This window comes from Haliotis rufescens, unplaced genomic scaffold, assembly GCF_023055435.1.
Source record: "Haliotis rufescens isolate VD_foot unplaced genomic scaffold, xgHalRufe1.0.p SCAF_6, whole genome shotgun sequence".
Taxonomy (NCBI): Eukaryota; Metazoa; Mollusca; class Gastropoda; order Lepetellida; family Haliotidae; genus Haliotis; species Haliotis rufescens.
In genome coordinates, this window is record NW_025964334.1 from 60507790 (window position 1) to 60530329 (window position 22540).

At 43.9% G+C, this 22540-nt stretch overlaps 2 protein-coding genes across 2 annotated transcripts; both read right to left on the reverse strand.

The window, feature by feature from the left end:
* Positions 1–3842: 3842 nt before the first annotated feature.
* Positions 3843–9639, reverse strand: LOC125374882 (circumsporozoite protein-like). The gene is made up of 2 exons (XM_048386570.1): positions 9345–9639; positions 3843–5229 (listed from the first exon to the last, which is right to left on the reverse strand). Exons 1-2 carry the CDS (start codon positions 9637–9639, stop codon positions 4697–4699), a joined length of 828 nt encoding a protein of 275 aa, XP_048242527.1. The 3' UTR covers positions 3843–4696.
* A 1-nt stretch (position 9640) lies between these two features.
* LOC124121703 (mucin-12-like) lies at positions 9641–20216 on the reverse strand. The gene is made up of 3 exons (XM_048386571.1): positions 20187–20216; positions 10118–10752; positions 9641–10028 (listed from the first exon to the last, which is right to left on the reverse strand). The coding sequence occupies exons 1-3, from the start codon at positions 20214–20216 to the stop codon at positions 9641–9643; spliced, it is 1053 nt and encodes a 350-aa protein (XP_048242528.1).
* Positions 20217–22540: the final 2324 nt, after the last annotated feature.

The following is a 22540-nucleotide window of genomic DNA, read 5'->3' on the forward strand; positions in this document are numbered from 1 at the left end:
TTTTGTGGGTTGGGGTCGTGTGTTTGATGGTTTTGTGGGTTGAGGTCGTGTGTTTGATGGTTTTGCGGCTTGAGGTTGTGTGTTTGTTGGATTGTATTGGCGGGTTGAGATCGTGTATTTGTTCTATTCTATTTGCGAGTCGCGTGTTTGTTGATTTCATTTGCAGGTTGGGGTCATCATGTTTTTGTTTACATTTGCGGGTTGAGGCCGTGTGTTTGTTTATATTTGCGTGATGAGGTCGTGATTGTTTGTTTATACTTGCGGGTTGAGGTGTGTCTGTTTATATTTGCGGGTTGAGGTCATGATTGTTTGTTTACATTTGCGGGTTGAGGCCGTGTGTTTGTTTTTATTTGCGGGCTGAGGTCATGATTGTTTGTTTATACATGCCGGTTGAGGTCGTGTGTCTGTTTATGTTTGCAGGTTGAGGCCGTGTGTTTATTTTTATCTGCGGGCTGAGGTCGTAATTGTTTGTTTATACTTGCGGACTGAGGTCGTAATTGTTTGTTTATACTTGCGGGCTGAGGTCGTAAGTGTTTGTTTATACTTGCGGGCTGAGGTCGTAAGTGTTTGTTTATACTTGCGGACTGAGGTCGTAATTGTTTGTTTATACTTGCGGGCTGAGGTCGTAAGTGTTTGTTTATACTTGCGGGCTGAGGTCGTAATTGTTTGTTTATACTTGCGGGCTGAGGTCGTAATTGTTTGTTTATACTTGCGGGCTGAGGTCGTAATTGTTTGTTTATACTTGCGGACTGAGGTCGTAATTGTTTGTTTATACTTGCGGGCTGAGGTCGTAATTGTTTGTTTATACTTGCGGACTGAGGTCGTAATTGTTTGTTTATACTTGCAGGTTGAGGTTTTGATTGTTTATATTTACGGGTTGAGGCAAACTCATTAAAATCATATCTTAGTTCTCGCTACCGCTAAACAAAGATCTGAGGACATCCCATTAGGGGTCACGTCAGGACGACCGTTCATCCGACCAATCAAAGCGTCGCTTACCAGATCATGAACGTGACAGTCGGAATGTGTTTCAGATCATGCAACCTCGATAATGTTAAAATCCGAACGATAGTTAAGGCCCGTACGACTAATTCAGTCAAAAGTATCGCCTATCTCTCACCTCCATGGGATGAACATTTGAACGGAGGAGGCGTTGCACAGTACGTGGGAAGCACTGCCATACAATCTCAACCATGTATCAGACATTCCGGAATGTTCGTTTGTTCAGTTTTTAAAAGTTTAATCGAGAACTGTGTCAACATATTTTTCAAGCGTAGTCTGAAATGGAAGTCGCCAGGTTGAAACCAGTGCCCTAAAGCTCGAGAATGTGTGAAGCCCATTTCTCGTGTCCCCCGCCGTGATATTGCTGGAATATTGCTAAAAGCGGCGTTAAACATACTCACTCACTCTAATTGGCTGATGTCGACTTCTTGTTAGTCATTTCAACTTCGCGAAAGGTCGTTCTGACGTGACCCGTAATAGGATGTCCTCAGATCTTTGTTTAGCGGCAGCGAGAACTTAAATTTAGATCTGATTTTAATGAGATTGGGGTTGAGGTCGTGATTGTTTGTTTACATTTGCGGGCTGAGGTTGTGATTGTTTGTTTATACTTGCGGGTTGAGGTCGTGATTGTGTATCCATGTCTCGAGCCAGGGTGTCAAGCATGCCGGGTAATAAACACTACGACATGAGTAAGAGAATGGGGTATTCACGTCGTGACAGCTTCACATGGAATGAAAACCGGAAGTGATGCAGGTCTTCGACCTTTACCACGCGGTGAACCCACAAACACGGTCTGTTGCTGGAAGTCGAACCCCAGAGTGTTTGTGACACGTCTGACACATCGCACTGACGACTGGGCCACCCGCGCCGACCTTAGTACGGGTACATCTCGAGATGCAACACTGACACCACTTCCACACCCGTGACAGTGAAGACAGCCAACGTCTCTGTTTAGGGTTTGCTTGGACAAAGGCAAATTGCTTGCTTGTCATCGGTATCCACGAATACTTCGCGGTACAGACACGTGACGGTGGGGACGAGGATCTTGGGTGTACAAGTCGTTGATAACATTAGCAACTACCCGTCGGGGACCTCCATCACAGTTCACACGATGACCACCCCATCCTCCTTCTTGAATTGCGATTCTTAAAGCAGGTGCGTGTCAATCCCGAGTCTCTTCTGTTCAAGGGCGCCATGACAACCTGCCCGCCTGAAGCAAACCACTGTCGATGTATTGATAAACCAGTGCTATTTTCATGTGCGCGTTTGCACAGTTGTTTTGCAAAGAATTGTGCCAATATTGACACGGCATAAATTGACGCGGAAGACGTGACCACGTGACGGCAGGATATATCGCTCCCCTACAACTGATCACAGATACACGCTGGCAAAGAACGTCTGTTAGTTTTGTATTGAAGAATAAGGAAGGACTAAAACCGTTTTGTTTTGCTGCAGTTGAACAAGGCGACTAGGTCTATGTGTATTAGACTCGCCAGTTGTATAACGTCTCTTTGTCTAGAATGACAGTCGTATAACGTCTACTCGTCTAATATGACAGTTGTACAGGGCATATTTGTTTAGTATGACAGTCGTATAACGTCTATTTGTCTAGAATGACAGTCGTATAACGTCTACTTGTCTAATATGACAGTTGTATAGGGCATATTTGTTTAGTATGACAGTCGTATAACGTCTATTTGTCTAGAATGACAGTCGTATAACGTCTACTTGTCTAATATGACAGTTGTATAGGGCATATTTGTTTAGTATGACAGTCGTATAACGTCTATTTGTCTAGAATGACAGTCGTATAACGTCTACTTGTCTAATATGACAGTTGTATATGGCATATTTGTTTAGTATGACAGTCGTATAAAGTCTATTTGTCTAGAATGACAGTCGTATAACGTCTACTCGTCTAATATGACAGTTGTACAGGGCATATTTGTTTAGTATGACAGTCGTATAACGTCTATTTGCCTAGAATGACAGTCGTATAACGTCTACTTGTCTAATGTGACAGTTGTATGGGGCATATTTGTTTAGTATGACAGTCGTATAACGTCTATTTGCCTAGAATGACAGTCATATAACGTCTACTTGTCTAATATGACAGTTGTATGGGGCATATTTGTTTCGTATGACAGTCGTATAACGTCTATTTGTCTAGAATGACAGTTCGATTGCGTCTATTTGTCTAGTATGACATCTCAGATGCATGGTCCTCTTACAACAACATGACGGAAGACTAGACTCGGAGATCTTCTCGTATCAGTTTTTTTCACAGACGAATGTAGGTTTTGACTTGGTTGGAAGCTGGAGTTGGAAAGACATCTGGACACGTTTGTGTTGTTGAAAACAAAGACGCCGATCGGAATACAGGTGAAGTTTGGATGGTTGGTTATGAACGTCAGTGGTCGGTGGTGAGATCAGGTCCTCCAGAGAAGCACGTCAGCTATAACACTTGCCATGTAATGTAGAAGGAGTGAGTTTCCTCACCACTGCTTACATTAAACAGTACTACATTGCTGACAACTTATCATTGTCCAAATACAACGCAATGATCTTCTACCGAATCTCAGCCGAAACAATGCAGTAAAGTTTCAATCATTGTCAAACAACAGAACACAGTACCATATAACAGTCAAGAATTTTCGGGGACAATTTATTTTTTCCGATAAATTCCCATTCTTTTGAATTACAGCTGTAATTAAGTCTGACGGAGTGAAACACTTCACGTTGGTACTGACGATGTTGCAATATGAGGATGTCGCAATATGTAACCGCGCGGGTCAGCCAACACAGGGAAACCGGCTCAAACCAGTTACAGATCCATTACAAGCTGTACATAGGGTTGTCGTCATCTGGTACGTTGTTGTTACGACAACAAACCAGAATACGGCAGGAATTCCGGTCACTATTTGTGTACCTTGGACACGTGTCAAGAATGTACTGGCTACTTGATCAAGAAGCACTCACTTCCCTCGCTAAACCGCATTGCAGTCTGAAAAATAAAAAAAATATAATGGAATTGGTTCTTCTGTGATTATTATGACAGTGTTCCATGTACAGAGATCAATGTTCGTAGATGCCATGTGTCAGTCACCTGTTATCTTCCTTCTCTCTGTTACCTCCCCCCTTCTCTGTGTTATCTCCCGCCTTCTCTGTGTTACCTCCCGCCTTCTCTCTGTTACCTCCCGCCTTTTCTGTGTTATCTCCCGCCTTCTCTGTGTTACCTCCCGCCTTCTCTCTGTTACCTCCCACCTTCTCTCTGTTACCTTCCACCTTCTCTGTGTTATCTCCCACCTTCTCTCTGTTACCTCCCACCTTCTCTCTGTTACCTCACACCTTCTCTCTGTTACCTCCCGCCTTCTCTCTGTTACCTCCCGCCTTCTCTGTGTTATCTCCCGCCTTCTCTGTGTTACCTCCCACCTTCTCTGTGTTACCTCCCGCCTTCTCTGTGTTACCTCCCGCCTTCTCTCTGTTACCTCCCGCCTTCTCTCTGTTATCTCCCACCTTCTCTCTGTTACCTCCCGCCTTCTCTCTGTTACCTCCCGCCTTCTCTCTGTTACCTCCCGCCTTCTCTGTGTTATCTCCCGCCTTCTCTCTGTTACCTCCCGCCTTCTCTCTGTTACCTCCCGCCTTCTCTGTGTTACCTCCCGCCTTCTCTGTGTTATCTCCCGCCTTCTCTGTGTTACCTCCCACCTTCTCTGTTACCTCCCGCCTTCTCTCTGTTACCTCCCGCCTTCTCTCTGTTACCTCCCGCCTTCTCTCTGTTACCTCTCGCCTTCTCTGTGTTATCTCCCGCCTTCTCTCTGTTACCTCCCGCCTTCTCTCTGTTATTTCCCGCCTTCTCTCTGTTACCTCCCGCCTTCTCTCTGTTACCTCCCGCCTTCTCTCTGTTACCTCCCGCCTTCTCTCTGTAACCTCCCACCTTCTCTCTGTTACCTCCCGCCTTCTCTGTGTTACCTCCCGCCTTCTCTGTGTTACCTCCCGCCTTCTCTGTGTTACCTCCCGCCTTTTCTCTGTTACCTCCCGCCTTCTCTCTGTTACCTCCCGCCTTCTCTCTGTTACCTCCCGCCTTCTCTGTGTTACCTCCCGCCTTTTCTCTGTTACCTCCCGCCTTCTCTCTGTTACCTCCCACCTTCTCTCTGTTACCTCCCACCTTCTCTATGTTACTGCCCGCCTTCTCTCTGTTATCTCCCGCCTTCTCTCTGTTACCTCCCGCTTCTCATGTTGCAGTGTCCGGGAGAAGCTTGCGTGTTTTAGAACTAGAGACGGATGATGGCGCCATATTAACCATGTTTCGGGGGAATAACCTCAGGCTTGCTGTTGAATGCGGCAGCCATACGAAGACTCCTTATACGAAACTTCACTGTTTATTCTGCCATGCCAGATCGAGGCTCTGATCACGTTGAGGATGGTTTACATGTATTGTTGATATGTGACAGCAATTCCATAAATCCACCAATAACTGAAGCCTTCGTTAGACTTATGACAACCGACAATATCCCTATTATCAAATGTACCTGAGATCAGAAGAAAATCACCTTTCCCTGTAACATAAAGGTCACTTTCCTCCAGCCGTTTATTCAGCATGTAAATTCTGTCTTGTTTGTATTATGGGCCGAGGACCTAAAGTGGACCCGTGAACATCCGGGGCATTATACGTCTTCCTCAACCCATGCTTGCCGTAAAAGGAGACTATGCTTGTCGTAAAGGAGACTATGCTTGTCGTAAAGGTGACTATGCTTGTCGTAAAGGTGACTATGCTTGTCGTAAAAGGCGACTATGCTTGTCGTAAAAGGCGACTAACGGGATCGGGTGGTCAGGCTCGCTGACCTGGTTGAAGCATGTTATCGAACCCAATTGCGTGGATCGATGCTCATGACATCAATCACTGAATTGTCTGGTCCAGACTCGATTATTTTCAGCCCGCCGTCATATAGCTGGAATACTGCTGTCTGCGGCGTTAAACAACAAACAAACAAACAAATCATAGATGACGTGCCTGATGAATGAAAATGTATTGATCTGGAGCGAAATGAGATTGCACCTACTTGTATAGTTGATATTCGGGAGATCACGAACAGGATTGATGGATGAATGATTTGATGATTGGTTTGAAATGTGAATACACAAAGCCTTTTAGAAAGTGGTGAAATGAAACAATTGGCCGCCGTCATATAGCTGGAATATTGCTGAGTGCGCCCTTAAACATCAAACAACCTAACTGTCTGCCTGTCTCTCTGTTTGTAATGTAGCCATACTAGAGTGATGCAGTTAACTACGGTTATAACGAACTCAAATGAACCACTAATGCTAGTACGTTATAACCGTAGTCCGTTATATGCATATATATACCGCATAATAACAGCAAGTGGACGGGGCCCCAAAACAGTTCGTTCTATCCGTCAATACGTTACAATCGTGTTCGTTATAAACGTAGTTTACTGTGTAATTGTGTGCAATACCTTAATGTGTCTAAGCATTGTTTGCATTTCATTATGCAAGCTGCAAATGTCAAATGTGTGATGGAACAACGGTATGTAAATAGTATACGTGGTTGTGGGCACTAAAATGGGCTGAAGTTCCATTGGTGTTTTCGTTCTGTTATTTGGATATTCCTTATTACCACCGCCCCTCTCGTGTAGCGCTGGGATCCTGGCGTGTGGTAGATACAGTGTTGAGGAGGACACCTTAATGCTACTTCTGCCTCTGCAACAACGATCAAAGCGTGGAGGGGCTGTGTTTACCATCAACTGGTCGGTAGAGCCTGGATTACATTGCTTTAGCCTCGAGCTTATCGCTCTGTTACTCTCAAACCCACCACATATGTAAACTGTGTTCTGTCTACTGGCACTGTGTAAATCTTCATAGGTGATCGCATTTGTAACAGGGATACCTGACGACCACGCCTATAGATCTTCTCAATAGTCGAGAACCCACCACGCCTAATTAACCCGCATGCACAGAGACATCAGTAGACGGATGCCCAGTCTTCGGGACTACGCCCTACAACCACTCATTAGCCTCGAACCCGAGACTGGCATCTGATATCCCCACAGATCTGAGCATTACATGCAGACGGGATGTAAACAGCGCTCAACGCCTTGTCTGATCTTACAATTGACTCCAGCTTGAAGTAAATAGAAGACCGGAAACATATTCAGAATCAGGAGATTTGAAAAAGATGTTTTATCCCGGCTGACCATAGATAACAGATCTCATATCCGCCAAATTATCCCAATATGTTCTACAAAGGTCAAGATTAAAATATGAACCCTAATTTCTAAACAAATTTGTGATCCGGTGAATATTGTTTCCCGCCGCATGAGCAACCCTGGGTCTATTTATCTACCGATAATCTTAAAGTGGAAAAAACGTGGTTTTGAATTCGTTCTGTTTATCTCCATATCGATGTGATGATTGAAAAAAATACACGTTTCAAGTGGTTATTTATAGTGACTCTAAAAACTATATGTGAGTTTTTGTAGTGTAAGTCTGACTTAATATGTACCTCCCGTATCTGTTATCTGCCAATGTATTTGGAAGCACGTGGGAGTGATGACGTAGAACCCGGAGCAGAAAGATAATTATTTAGCCGTGTTATCGTATCCGTAGCAATATAAGTAGAGCTGTCATCACTAGTTGCGCTTTCGCAAACAGCCTGGTACAGATCGCAGGTAGATAAGTACAGTAGGTCACTGCCGTAAAAAATCAAGGTTACAGTGGAAACATGCTGTAACCAACCCTCACCTCAGAATAAAATATTTTGTGTGATGCAAGCGGCCTTCAAGAAAGATTTTGTTTTAATGGTTCGGACGTCGTTCCCTACGGGAATATGAACAATTATACACACACCCAAAGCCCCACCCCGACATACCCCACCCCTTCTCTGCGGGTGATAACGACACTTTTGAGGTTAACATCACTCTTGGATGAGTGAGTGAGTGAGAGAGTGAGTATGGTTTTGCTCCACTCTTAACAGTATATTCAGGAATATAACGGCGGAGGACTATTCGTGGTAGATCCGGGGTAGGATTGCGCTTCAGCAACCGATGCTTGCCGTAAAAACCAACTATGCTTGTCGTAAGAGGCGACTAACGGGATCGAGTGGTCAGGCTCGCTGACTTGGTTGATGTATGTCATCGTATCCCAATTACGTGGATCGATTCTCATGATATCAATCACAGGATTGTCGGGACAGATTCGATTATTTAGAGACCGCCGTCATATAGCTTGAATATGGGTGAGTGCGGCGTTAAACAACAAACAAACAAACAAATCATGGATGACCTGGTTGATGAATGAAAATGTATTGATTTTGAGCGGAATGAGATTGCACCTACTTGTCTAGTTGATATTCGGGAGATCACGGACAGGGTTGATGGATGAATGATTTGATGATTGGTTTGAAATGTGAATACACAAAGCCTTTTAGAAAGTGTCAAATGTAACAATTGCCTCTCTTGGAGCCTCGGTGGCTGAGAGGGTTAGATCGCTGACTCTGTGTGGTGGCGATTAGGTGCCTCACTCTGAGAATATGGCTTCAAATGCCGGATGGGATTCAACCCCTGAAGAACTAGAATTTGTATTTCACCAAGAAAGTGTAATCCCATATACAACATGTGTTGCATGGTTTGAATTGATTTTAAATTATGGGTCGAAGTGGGTTTTTTAATTAAAATTGTAAATTCAACCGTGGTCCCGTCATCTTTCCGAGACAAGAGCGTTAACTGACTATAAAAGTCCAGTTTCCATCCTTGCCGAACTGGGCTGGAATTATAGATTAATCTTTGGCTGGACCGTAGAGCTACTAGTGGCTATAACGAGTTATGTTCCGCTGACACGTCGTGATATAACTGTAATACTGTTTCAAGCGGCGTTAAACCCAACTCACTCACACCTTCTATTGACAAATCAGATTCCCTCTCTCATATCACATTCATTTGCTTCAAACAAAATGGCGGCGCCCTGTCGAAGAAGATCTGCTGGATAATCGAGATCTAATAAAACGGGTCTTATACGGTGAGCGCCTTGATTAAGTACATTACAGAATTTGCCCATTTGGCGGTACATATGCTTTGCAAATCCTGCAGTCAACGAAATCAGCATGTTGAAATCCATGTTGTTTACGAACCGGATGTCTTGCTCGTTACGCGATTTTGACTGTACTATCCACAGACTTCATAGTCCAGCCAAAATGTAACTCTATATATTGCAGGATAGTTCGGCAAGGGTGGAAACTGGATATTTGTAATCAGTCAACTCTCTTGCCCCGGGAAGACGTGATTCCGTAATTGTTCCTGGTTACCCAAGCTCGGTAGTTATAGTTGTACCTACGTTAATATATGCAGGGCCCACGTTACAGTCAGAGGCTGTCTGTTGTGTTGTGTCCTGCTGTGCTGTGTTGTGTCCTGCTGTGCTGTGTTGTACCCTGCTGTGCTGTGCCCTGTTGTGTTGTGTCCTGCTGTGCTGTGTTGTGTCCTGCTGTGCTGTGTTGTACCCTGCTGTGCTGTGCCCTGTTGTATTGTATCCTGCTGTGCTGTGTTGTACCCTGCTGTGCTGTTTTGTGTCCTGCTGTACTGTGTTGTGTCCTGCTATACTCTGCTGTGCCCTGCTGTGCTGTGCCATGCTATGTTGTGTTATGTCCTGCTGAACTGTGTTGTGTCCTGCTGTGCTGTGTTGTGTCCTGCTGTGTTGTGTTGTGTCCTGCGGTGCTGTGTTGTGTCCTGCTCTGTTGTGTCCTGCTGTGCTGTGTTGTGTCCTGCTGTGCTGTGTTGTGTCCTGTTTTGTGTCCTGCTGTGCTGTTATGTCCTGCTGTACTGTGTTGTGTCCTGCTGTACTGTGTTGTGTCCTGCTGTGCTGTGTTGTGTCCTGATGTGCTGTGTTGTGTCCTGCTGTACTGTGTTGTGTCCTGCTGTACTATGTTGTGTCCTGCTGTGCTGTGTTGTGTCCTGCTGAGCTGTGTTGTGTCCTTGTCCTGCTGTGCTGTGTCGTGTCCTGCTGTACTATGTTGTGTCCTGCTTTGTTGTGTTGTGTCCTGCTGTGTTGTGTTGTGTCCTGCTATGTTGTGTTGTGTCCTGTTCTGTTGTGTTGTGTCCTGCTGTACTGTGTCGTGTCCTGTTCTGTTGTGTTGTGTCCTGCTGTACTGTGTTGTGTCCTGCTGTACTGTGTCGTGTCCTGCTGTCCTGTGCCCTGCTGTTTTGCGTCCTGCTGTACTATGTTGTGTCCTGCTGTACTGTTTGTGTCCTGCTGTGCTGTGCCCTGCTGTGTTGTGTCCTGCTGTGTTGTGTACTGCTGTCCTGTGCCCTGCTGTGTTGTGTCCTGCTGTGCTGTGCCCTGCTGTGCTTTGTCCTGCTGTACTGTGTTGTGTCCTGCTGTGCTGTGTTGTGTCCTGCTGTACTGTGTTGTGTCTTGCTGTACTGTGTTGTGACCTGCTGTGATGCGCTGTGTCCTGCTGTACTGTGTCGTGTCCTGCTGTCCTGTGCCCTGCTGTGTTGCGTCCTGCTGTACTGTGTTGTGTCCTGCTGTGTGGTGTTGTGTACTGCTGTCCTGTGCCCTGCTGTGTTGTGTCCTGCTGTGCTGTGCCCTGCTGTGTTGTGTCCTGCTGTACTGTGTTGTGACCTGCTGTGCTGTGTTGTGCCCTGCTGTACTGTGTTGTGTCCTGCTGTACTGTGTTGTGTCCTGCTGTACTGTGTTGTGCCCTGCTGTACTGTGTTGTGCGCTGTTGTCCTGTGCTGTGTCCTGTACAGTGATGTGTTTTGCTATACTGTGTTGTGTCCTGCTGTGCTGTGCCCTGCTGTGTTGTGTCCTGTTATTCTGTGTTGTGTCCTTCTGTGCTATTATGTGTTGTGTCCTGCAGTTCTATGTTGTAGCCTGCTGTGCTGTGTTGTGCGCTGCTGTGTTGAAAACATCTAAATGATGAATGTATTGATATCTGGCAGGATGTAACACCACCGAGTTTTCGGGTGGCAGACATGCGGCGATTACGAATCGTCAACACTATCAACCAGCTCGTCGGATCGTCAGGGGAGCGCAACGCAAACATAGAACCATATCAACACCTTGGGAAGTGCAGCAGTGTAAGTGAGTGTCTGTGGGGCAGTTCTGCTTATACTGGCTGGACTACTGGTGAGCGAGGCGCGACTGGGTTCAGACTGGTCCAACATTCATTCAGATAATCCCTGCACCCAACGTGCAGCTTTGCCTCACACAAGCTGCGGAAGTTCTTATCTACTCGGGTCAGCTACGGTCATGGCAAACACAGTTGGGTCATATCAATAATGCATTATACAGTCAATACATTAATGTAAGTGCTTTTCGGAATTCCACATGCTCGATCAATCGTCTACAGCGTTGCACTCAAGGTCGTGTGGGAGAAAACGTTCCATCATTTATTGAAGGTCGGCGCAGTTGATCCTGCTTGTAATTGCACAATCTTCTGTTGTCGGGCAGAAAAGGTCGAGTAACCTCGCGAAGAACTTATTCAAGTTGTAAAAACTGTATTGTCTCAACACCATGAACTGATGCCGCATATCCAGACGTCATAACCTCATAACACATATCCAGATTCCATGAACTCATAACACATATCCAGACGTCATAAACACAAGACACATATCCAGATGCCATGAACTCATAACACATATCCAGATGCCATGAACTCATAACACATATCCAGATGCCATGAACTCATTACACATATCCAGATGCCATGAACTCATTACACATATCCAGACGTCATAAACTCATAACACATATCCAGACGTCATAAACTCATAACACATATCCAGATGCCATGAACTCATAACACATATCCAGATGCCATGAACTCATAACACATATCCAGATGCCATGAACTCATAACACATATCCAGATGCCATGAACTCATAACACATATCCAGACGTCATAAACACAAGACACATATCCAGATGCCATGAACTCATAACACATATCCAGATGCCATGAACTCATAACACATATCCAGATGCCATGAACTCATAACACATATCCAGACGTCATAAACTCATAACACATATCCAGATGCCATGAACTCATAACACATATCCAGATGCCATGAACTCATTACACATATCCAGATGCCATGAACTCATAACACATATCCAGATGCCATGAACTCATTACACATATCCAGATGCCATGAACTCATAACACATATCCAGATGCCATGACCTCATAACACATATCCAGATGCCATGAACTCATAACACATATCCAGATGCCATGAACTCATTACACATATCCAGATGCCATGAACTCATAACACATATCCAGATGCCATGAACTCATAACGCATATCCAGACGTCATAAACTCATAACACATATCCAGACGTCATAAACTCATAACACATATCCAGACGTCATAAACTCATAACACATATCCAGACATCATAAACTCATAAAATCACAAACGGATTCCTGGCGTGCCTAAGGGACGCAACTCTGTGCTTTGAACGACTGGGCTACCCGGTATATATAACACGTTAACGCCAGAGAATAATCAGTCTCGATTATCTGCAGAAACTCTTCAATAAGGGAGGTAATTCTTATCGGCAATGTTCCCTTGAGATTGCAAGGTACATGAATGTCACGATCACGCTTCAGTCGACGTTCACATTGTAATCATAACGCAAGGGAGATAACCCATGTTGTCTTTTCCAAACAGCGGCATTATTACGAAGGCTCGAAAACATTCAGCATCACTCAGTCAAATGCAATAGATTTGAAAAGTGCAAGAGTAGAGAGGGCTCCAGATTCATGCATTATATTACCGTATTCGACGTAATAAGCGCCCAGGGCGCTCTCAAAATTAATAATAGGGGGCGCTTATTAGAATATTTTTTGGTGGGAAAAAACAGAGTTGAAAGATAAATTTCGTGGTTGATGCTGACAGCCTGAAATGTTTATGTATGACAGATATATTTTTTTCAGAATTTAATTGCCAATAATAAAGGGTGCCTATAACACACGAATGCGTATTATACTCGAATAGGGGGAAGGAACCGGTGCGTTTTATCTTGTGTGTTTTTTGGTTTGTTCTTTAACGCTGCACTCAGCAGTATTCAAGCTATTTGACGGCGGTCTGTAAATAATCGAGTCTGGACCAGACAATCCAGTGATTTACATCATGAGCATCGACCTACGCAGTTGGGAAACGTTGTCATGTGTCAACGAGCCTGACCACCCGATCTCGTTAGTCGCCTCTTACGGCAAGCATGGGTTGCTGAAGACCTATTCTACCCGGATCTTCAAAGGTGTAACATGATTATGCTGTAGTTCTATGGCAGCTCACTCACTCACTCACCCGCCTCCGTGGTCAAGTGATAGAGCGGAAGCTCACGGGTTCGATTCCCGGCCGCGTCATTCCAAAAGACGCTGAAAGATGTTACTTGTTGTCACCCTGTCTGGCGCTCGGTATTAAGGGGCTATGACAAGGACTGGTCGGCTTGGAGTCAGTATACTGTGTCTGAGTGGGGTATTCATGTTAAACTGCAGTATGGCATCTCAATGGGCTAGCGCAATAAATTTAGCTTTAATCCGGACACGTACAAGCACACACGCCCCCCCCCCCCCCCCCCCCCTACACACACACACACACGAAGACACATTAATCTTGAACGCGACGTTAAACCTCATATCACCTCAAGAAATGGACATCAAGTCTCCAAGAGCGTCGTGCAACCTCCCGTCTCACCCACACTGAACACGCACAAACATGGGCCTGGCTTCGGCTTTGGGATCACTTATCTCTGTAAGGAGTTTCAAAGCGACACCTGACCATGTCAGTATTTCATCTAATTGAGACCAAATTGGCGTAACTGGCGTGTCGTGGAGTTCACAGACAGCATTCTGGCTGTGGTTTACAGAGGGACGTCCGTGTTATCGATGATAGGAATGGAAAACAGAGTCACCTGAGTGTAAAGGGCCTTGCTATCAGATTATGTTAAAAGGAAAACGAGAAAAGAGGTATTTGCTGCAAATAAAATCTTCACATCTGCTTTAGGAGCCTCTCGGTTGTATCAGAATGTCGGCTCGGACACCTGTTCAGCCGATAAGGCCAAGTGCAATCTGTATAATTAACAAGGACAGGCAGTAACACACGAGTGAAGACGCTGTTAACTTTCTTTAGTCGTAATAAAACTGTAAATATGAAATGAACTGGAATTCGAGATTTTGCAAATATTTATTCGGTTAATGAAGATATATATATACCGTGAATATACAATGTCATTTAGCAGTTGTCAAATGTAACATACGTTATACTTGGATTACAGTATCTTTACAAATTCTTGTACTTTGGGGGTTGAGTCCCATCCGGGATTGTCACACGGTCATACACGTATTGGTGAAGTGTGGATGCAAAAACATTTTGGAGAGAAGTGGAACACGTCTGTTTAGGAGTGAGTTTTTACGCCGCTTGTAGCAACATTCCAGAAAAATCACAACGGGGGACACCAGATATGGGCTTCACACATTGTATTCATGTCGGGAATCCAGCGAACGCTTTAACCACGAGGCTACCCGACCGCCCGTCTGTCTAGAAAATAAAGCGACAAAACCCTTTCCATGTTCAATAGAATATACAACAGACTGTGCAATACTGACTATATCATGAGCATGTGTTTATGAATCACTACCAAATAGTAATGATACCAGGTGTTTGCGAAAAGGTGAGCGTATCCTGCCACACCAGGGACACCCGTCACAAACACATGCACAGGCAAGTCAATTGTTCACCTAAAAAACAACATTGGAACGTATGGTACAAGTCAAAATAGGGAATTGCATCGCACATCATTTTAGTCACTGATGCGTCAAATATGGAACTGTCCTCCACATGTCTACCACAAAACCCTTTGAAAGCTTACTGAGGCCTTCGATGTTGTAACCTTGATCAAACAACTTCTGAGCAAGAGTCGTACCACGCTCTTTGAAATCTTGGAAGAAAGAGATGCTCGATTGTATCTGAAAGTTGTGACATGTCGACATCAAAGGCTGGATCTGCTGGAATATTGCTCGACATGAAGGGAAAGTGGACTGATGGAAAATTGAAGTCATCCCTCTTGTCATACAGTCTTGTGGAGAGTACTTTGTCTCTCTGGGTCTTTATGCATAGATCTAAATATGAAACAGATAAGGCGGTCTCACTGGTCTCCTTTATTTCAAGTTCAGGTGGGTAAATCAGTGGAAGGGAATTGGCTACGTGGCTGTTATTGAACGATATCAGATCATCGATGTACCTGAAGCTTAAGTTAAACTTCTTGGCCAAATCACCTTGTTTTGACCTTGCCAATCTGAACAGAAATTCCGATTCATACGTATAAAGAAACAGATCCGCAAGAAGGGGAACACAATTGGTGCCCATGGGGATGCCTACCTTTTGCTTATATTTTACCCCAAAATTTTACGTAGATGTAATCAATGAGGAAGTCCAGCATTTCACATATTGTTTTCTCGGTAAACTTCAGATGGCATTTGCTTTCATTTTTCACAACTTGTCCTGAACCTCAGAATATAGATACGTAACTGTATGTGTGTTGACCGCGTGTTGTAACAAAAGCCCCATGGATCAAGGGATGAAGTTTTTCCTTAGGTTTGTCATGTGCGACAGAGGTGTACAAAGTTGAAAAATCAAATGTTTTGACAGAATGGAACTTGGTTCTGGATTGCAAAAAGTAGAGCAACTTCTTTGAGTTTTTGAGAATCCACATGGTATTAATTCCACTTGCCTCAAATACTTTCTGTGAATATAAAGAAATTCCTTCCTTGATTTAATGAAGGATTATGGTCAGTCTTTGAGACAGGGATGTGGTGGTACATTTGTATGGGGGGCGGTCGGGTAGCCTAGTGGTTAAAGCGTTCGCTCGTCACGCCGAAGACCCGGGTTAGATTCCCGACATGGGTACAATGTGTGAAGCCCATTTCTGGTGTCCCCCGCCGTGATATTGCTGGAATATTGCTAAAAGCGGCGTAAAACCATACTCACTCACTCCCTCAATCTCCGTATTGAGTTTTTATGGAGCTCTGGACTCCAGTACACAAGAGGCATGGCCATGTCTTCAGGTTTTAGAATCATGTCAAAAGTTGACAGAACTGATTTATGGTTTGGGCAGATTTCTTCCTCAGTTAACATACTAGCCTTATATGTGGCATTATTTGACATATCATTAATACCAAGTTCTTTGATCAAACAATTAATGTAGTGATGCTTACATATTTGAGTTGTGTTATTTGAGGCCTTGTCAGTTGGAACAACTACAAACTTTTCATGTCGGGCTGCCAGACAGCTGGTTGGGACAGAATAGGTTATTCCAATTTCGTGTCCTCTCTTTAAGTTTGTGCATTCTACCTATGACTACATCGCGCACTGACGTAACCACTCTGAAAGACATTCAACAGGTTCCTCTTCCCTTTTGGCCCATATTTTAGCATATTCTTCGACAACATCCACGATGATTTTGTTATCTCAGTTGGTAGGAGGTTGCTCACGGCACATTGGTCCATATTTGAATAACTGACAAAGGTTGTTGTTGTCCACAATAGAGAAGTCACCTGTGATTATATGACCCGCAGGTTGATAGCAGTGTGAGGAGTCTTGGCAGCCACAAGTTGTGGAATTTACATCATGAGCGGCCAATTCCAAGTTCTGCAACACGTTCTTATATTTGAACAACCTGGATGAAATTGTGTTCGTATAGGAAAATGAAATCGTTGGGGTTCCTGAAATTTGAAATATTGTGGACATTTGGGGAAACTGATCTTTGTCTGAGAATGTTACTTAAATAAAGACAATTATCTCACACAATAGACAGATACATAGGGGTGATCACTAGACTAACATAAGCATTCTAGTCTATGAAATGAATATATTTTACAGAAAAAACAGTTGTTAAATTACAGTCATAAAATAAAATAAGGAGCCCAGAGACTTTCTTCATTTTTAGAGCAGTAATCTAGACTTGCATTAAAGACTTGCATGGGCTGTATTGGATATATTTGTTTCAAGGTCTGTGTGACAGACTTGAGTTATCACGTGAGTGTGTTTTTGGACAAGTAAATATCCCGTATTAGGATCCTGTATAGCCAGTCCTGTTTCCAAAATTGAGAAAATTTGTAAAATGCCTTACCTACGTCCCTGTTAGACACGTCATTGTCTTAGACTATTGGTTTGGTAATGATAACACGTATCCCACGTCATGTTTGCTTGTAGACACTGAAGGTAGTACCTACCTGACCTGTAATATTTGCATATGTATCCGTTCATTGGCCTAAAGGATACGCGTTTTATTCATTGCCTTTATCTTGCCGGGGAGCCTACCATTAGATGATAAAACAGGTTTCCTACGTTATGCCTGTGTGAAGATTAAAGCCCCTCGCTCTCTGTGGGTGGGTTGTCGCACTACTTTTGTGGACATACTATATAAACTTTTCAAGTCATTAGTACATATGTTACCGACCCGTAAAGATCCGGGTTAGAATAGGTCTTCGGCAACTCATGCTTGTCGTAAGAGGCGACTGATGGGATCGATGATCAGGCTCGCTGACTTGGTTGAGACATATCAAAGTGATTCCAATTTCGTGGATCGATGATCATGATATCAATCTTTCGATTGTCTGGACCTGACTCGATTATTTACAGACTGCCGTCAAATAGCTGGGATTCTGCTGAGGGCGGGGTTAAACAACAAACAAACAAACAAACATGTATTACCACTTCTAAAGTTATGGATGTGAGGTAGGGGGGCTTATGGAAGCACCAGGTGTTGAAACAGTACATATGAAGTTTATTAACTAAGAATTTAGAAGTTCAACACGGTCAACTTTTGTGTTTGGTGGACTGGGTATGCTTTAATTAGACTGGGTATGCTTCCATTAGATACATTGTACACTGTACTATTTGCTTGACACGTGTTGTCAAATATTGGTTGAAAAGACTCAGTTGTAGTGAAGACAGGTAGTATAGTATACACAGTTTTGTAAGAATATGCCCTTACATAAACTAGAATATAGAGCCATATACGAAGAAACAATCTGTCTGTGGACGACACACATATCAAGTCGGTAAGAGTTGTCTCCCTTATATATCTCCCGACAGTCCGCGGTTTGATCACTGTGATATACTCACTCCTACACATACCTGTTGAATAAGATCATAGTCTATTTTTACACAGATAAAGGTGTCATAAAACGCTTGAATAACGACAACGGGTGTGTTCAGTGTTCAGACCAACAAGTGTCGTCCATATACCCTGTGCAATGGAACTCTGTTATCACGTAGCAAGCCACACTGGATGCTGGACTCAGTGGTCGGCTTCTCAAGTCTCCGAATGTACAAACTGTCTCGATACGACGAAGTCGGATATTACGAGTAATCTGTTGTAGTAAACCAAAACATTCTACACACTGAGAGTGAGTGAGTAATATATGGTTTTACGCCGCCTCAAGAGATATTCCAGTAATATCACGGCATGGAACACCAGAAATGGGCTCCACGCCTTGTACCCACGTGGGGACTTGAAGCTAGGGCTGGGACAGTCCAAATTTACTACCCGGGTACCTGGCCCCATATCACCCGACCCTACCCGGGTACATGCTGTAGGTCTCGAGAGTTTGGTACAAAATGTCCGAATGGGAATTGTTTTACTGCACCCTTAGCAAAACGTATTTACATACACCTATAAATCGATCTGGTCATGCATACACTGAAGTTGGCTGAAGCTCAAAACATAATAGTCAGAAGGAATTAGCGATTAGGTAACAATGGACTTATAGTAGTGATTTTTCTTCTCATAAACAATATATCACGTGACTTACCTCGGATCCGGGTAGTCCTGTGGGCACCCGGGTCCTACTCAGTACCGACCAGACCCGAGCTAGCCTTCCCAGCCCGGCTTGAAGCCGGGTCTTCGGCGTGACGAGCGAGTGCTTTAACCTCAAGGCTACCCCACCACCCCTCAAACGCACAGGGAGCGGTGTCGACCTCGTCTGTTAGTATATGTAATATCCCTCATTCGTGAACTGGCGAGAGGGGCGCGAGTGCGGATACAGTCTTTATTTTAAAGGTAGCGTAGTGCGGGTGGGTGGGTATTTGAGTGGGTGCACTTAAAATATCAAAACTACCAGCTGCATGCTAAAATACTACCGGGGAAAAGGAAGTATACTCTTGAAAATTAAATTTGACCAAAAAATTACAAACGTTTTCAGAACGTTACTAGGATGAAAACAGTCGCCGAAACACTGCAAACTTCAAGTCCAAAACACATATATGATACCCACATCAAATACATCAGCATTTCGACCCGTGAAGATCCGGGGTAGAATCAGCAACCCATGCTTGCCGTAAAAGGTGACTACGCTTGTCGTAAGAGGCGACTAACGTGGTCGGGTGGGCAGGCTCGCTGACTTGGTTGATGCATGTCATCGTTTCCCAATTGTGTGGGTCGATGCCATGATATCAATCACTAGATTGTCTGGTCCAGACTCGATTATTTACAGACCGCCGTCATATTGCTGGAATATTGCTGGGTGCGGCGTTAAACAACAAACAAACATACATCACCATTTTTTTTATCCTTTTTATCCATCAAACATAGGGGTATACTTTCTTTTGCCCGTCACTTTATATCAAAGAATATTTCAGAAATATGATTCAATGTTTTGAAACCTATTTGCGATCATATTCTTAGAGTTACATAACCAAGTTCAGTTGGTAAATATGTGTCATTCTATTTCGTGGTAGGTCACAGAGTGCAGGATCACATGACGTCAGCAGTGTGCCGGGTGTGAGTGGTGTATCTTCAGTTCCGCCTCCCATGACAAACAGTGAATGTACACTTTATGAATATGAACTTGGAGTCATTCAAGGAACTATAATTTATGTTTGTAAGCCAATAGTCCAGCAATTGACAATTTTTTATATAGAGTTTATTTCGGACCATATATATATTATAGTGTGTGTGTGTTTCACGTTTACATGCTTCAAACACATGCGCGTGTGTACGTGCGTGCGTGTGCGCGCGTTTCTGTGGTACGTAAACGAGTGTTTGTGTATGTATGTATGTATGTGTGTGTGTGTGCGTGTGTGTGTGTGGTACGTAATCGTGCGTGCGTGTTGAGTAAGTTGGAGAAAGATCGCCGCTTAAACATCAACATACCGAGTTGTCTCTCCTACAGTCAATAGCCATGGCGAGCACAGATGTTCAGGCTATCGGCCACTAGTTGGCTCAAGGCCCACAAGCACTGTGGGGAATATAGCTGAAGTACCACTGGCTGCGAAGTAAGACATCGACCCATGTCCTGAATTGTTGATTTACAATCACTAGTGACGTTTATTGGTTGTCAACAGATCTCTAGCACGTGCACTTATCAAGTATAAATCTGCCTAACTTCCATAGTTTTCTGCAACGGAAGACAGCACAGACCACGTGACCCTCACACCCAGTCACGCGCTGTCACGACCGTCTCGCATTGACCCAGTTACTGATGGCCCCTCACGTGTCCTCTTGATTCTTCTATTGTGTATGGACTTTGTGCTATTATTGAAGTGTGAGGCGAATTGAGGTGTATAGCCAGGCATGTAATCCTGGACAAGTATTGAGTTAATACCTCCATGTGGATTACCTCGCTCTGCAGGTGTGTGCAGGCCAGGTGTGGCTACCCGCGACAGGTTGGTTAGTTGGTTGGTTTATTGTTTAACGCCGCACTCAGCAATAGTCCAGCTCTATAAATAATCCAGTCGGGACCAGACAATCCAGTGATTAATATCATGAGCATCGAACCACGCAATTGGGACCGATGACATGCATCAACCAAGTCAGCGAGCCTGACCACCCGATCCCGTCAGTCGCCTTTTACGACAAGCATAGTCACCTTTTACGGCAAGCATGGGTTGCTGAAGACCTATTCTATCCCGGAATCTTCACGGGTCCCGCGACAGGTAATCAAGGTCACCTGGCTGACCGCTCCAGTGCTAGTGGCATGCGTGATCATGCGTCCAAGTCATGAGAGCTGTCCGGGGAATTCTAAGCACATATCCATATGCAAGCCACACAACTGGCGGCCCGTTCACACAGGACCAAAAGCCGGATTTTAAACCATTGAAACAAATAAAATACATTAGTAGGCGTAAATATAAAATCTCTCAGTAACTGCTCAGTAACATTCATATGATATTGATAATATTCAAGTATGTGTACATGTCCTTTGTGTGTGTGACGTGGATACATAAGCGGGAAGTCCCTACGGTGACTGGACAAATTGTTCCATACGTAAAACTATCCGGCAAAAGCAATCACCTGTTCCAAAGTGCTACGCTTATGCTTCTTACAATTTTGATTGAATATATATATAAAGCTGTAACTAAAATAACACGATATTGGAATTTATTATTCTGATAAAGTCATAATTTCAGCTACAATTTCTTCCGACTATTGCATCAAAATATTTTGAAGTTGTATCATTGGGTAACTTTTAAATGAATCACCGGTAGATGCGGGGGGGAAACGTGTATAAACGTGTAGGTGTATTTTGTTTTGGTTTAGCCAAGATGGCGGACGTTTCCGAGCGTAAACGTATATAACGAACAACGGATATAACGAACTGATTTCTCCGGTCCTTTAGAGTTCTTTATATTTATGTTCTAGTGTATACAGAACAACAAATGTACTATGACCTGGGTTTATTTGTATCCCACAATGCAGCAAGTGTGCATCAGGTCCTAACACATCTGTTTTGTCATGTATCACACGTCATACATCTGTTTGTCGAATCGCATCATTAAAGGCGCATCAAGAAAAGGCAGCATATATCTTCATATATATTTCTTAAGGACAAAACCTCCCAGTATTATGAATAAACACAGGCATGACAAAACCCTGGATAGCAGCCGGACATTTCCTCTAAGCCATCATTCGTGACCAACTCGTGTTATTCCGGGACAAGCCGAATAGCGACGGAAAGGGGCGAGTGGTGACGAATGCCAGGCCATGGGCGGTCATGTGGCCTCAATATCTTCATTAGCTACATCACTGAACGTGGGTCAATGTGGTTATTCAATAAACAAAGATCTAGGCATACAGAGGCTGCGGCTCCTTCATTAAACACACGATCACAGCTGCTAACTTTCTAATCTCTGTTGGAATTATGCAGTTGTTAGCCCTATTAACGAACTAGCACCTAGTTTGCAGACGGGCTTCGTTAACACGTGTTATCTTGTTGTCTCTTGCTTACCCCTAGGTCTATAGTCTTTGATTATCTGAATATTGTATCATTTTGCTTCGTTAAATAAATACCATGCATTGTCATTCTAAACAATTCCAAACAGGTTTAGGATACATAATTAGGCATCAAAACGCGTATACATCATGGCACAAGGATTAAATACTTTTTACAACGTCGTTACCAATTAGACATCTTTTAGGGAGAGGAAGTGCCCACTATTAACACAAAGATGGAGAATATATTAGATTACTAATTATCAGCAGAGCTGGTGATAAGGCCCGGTTCATGA

Excerpts from the sequence above, each read along its gene's own strand:
- LOC125374882 (XM_048386570.1), bottom strand. The coding sequence starts at position 9,639 with ATGGCACAGCACAGCAGGGCACAGCAGAGTATAGCAGGACACAACACA. Across the intron at positions 5,230-9,344 it reads CCCTGCATATATTAACGTAG|CGGGAGGTAACAGAGAGAAG; the intron begins GTACAACTATAA and ends CAACATGAGAAG.
- LOC124121703 (XM_048386571.1), bottom strand. The coding sequence starts at position 20,216 with ATGGCTATTGACTGTAGGAGAGACAACTCG. Across the intron at positions 10,753-20,186 it reads ACTGTAGGAGAGACAACTCG|GACACAGCACAGGACAACAG; the intron begins GTATGTTGATGT and ends ATCACTGTACAG. Across the intron at positions 10,029-10,117 it reads ACAGAACAGGACACGACACA|GACACAACATAGTACAGCAG; the intron begins GTACAGCAGGAC and ends ACAACAAAGCAG.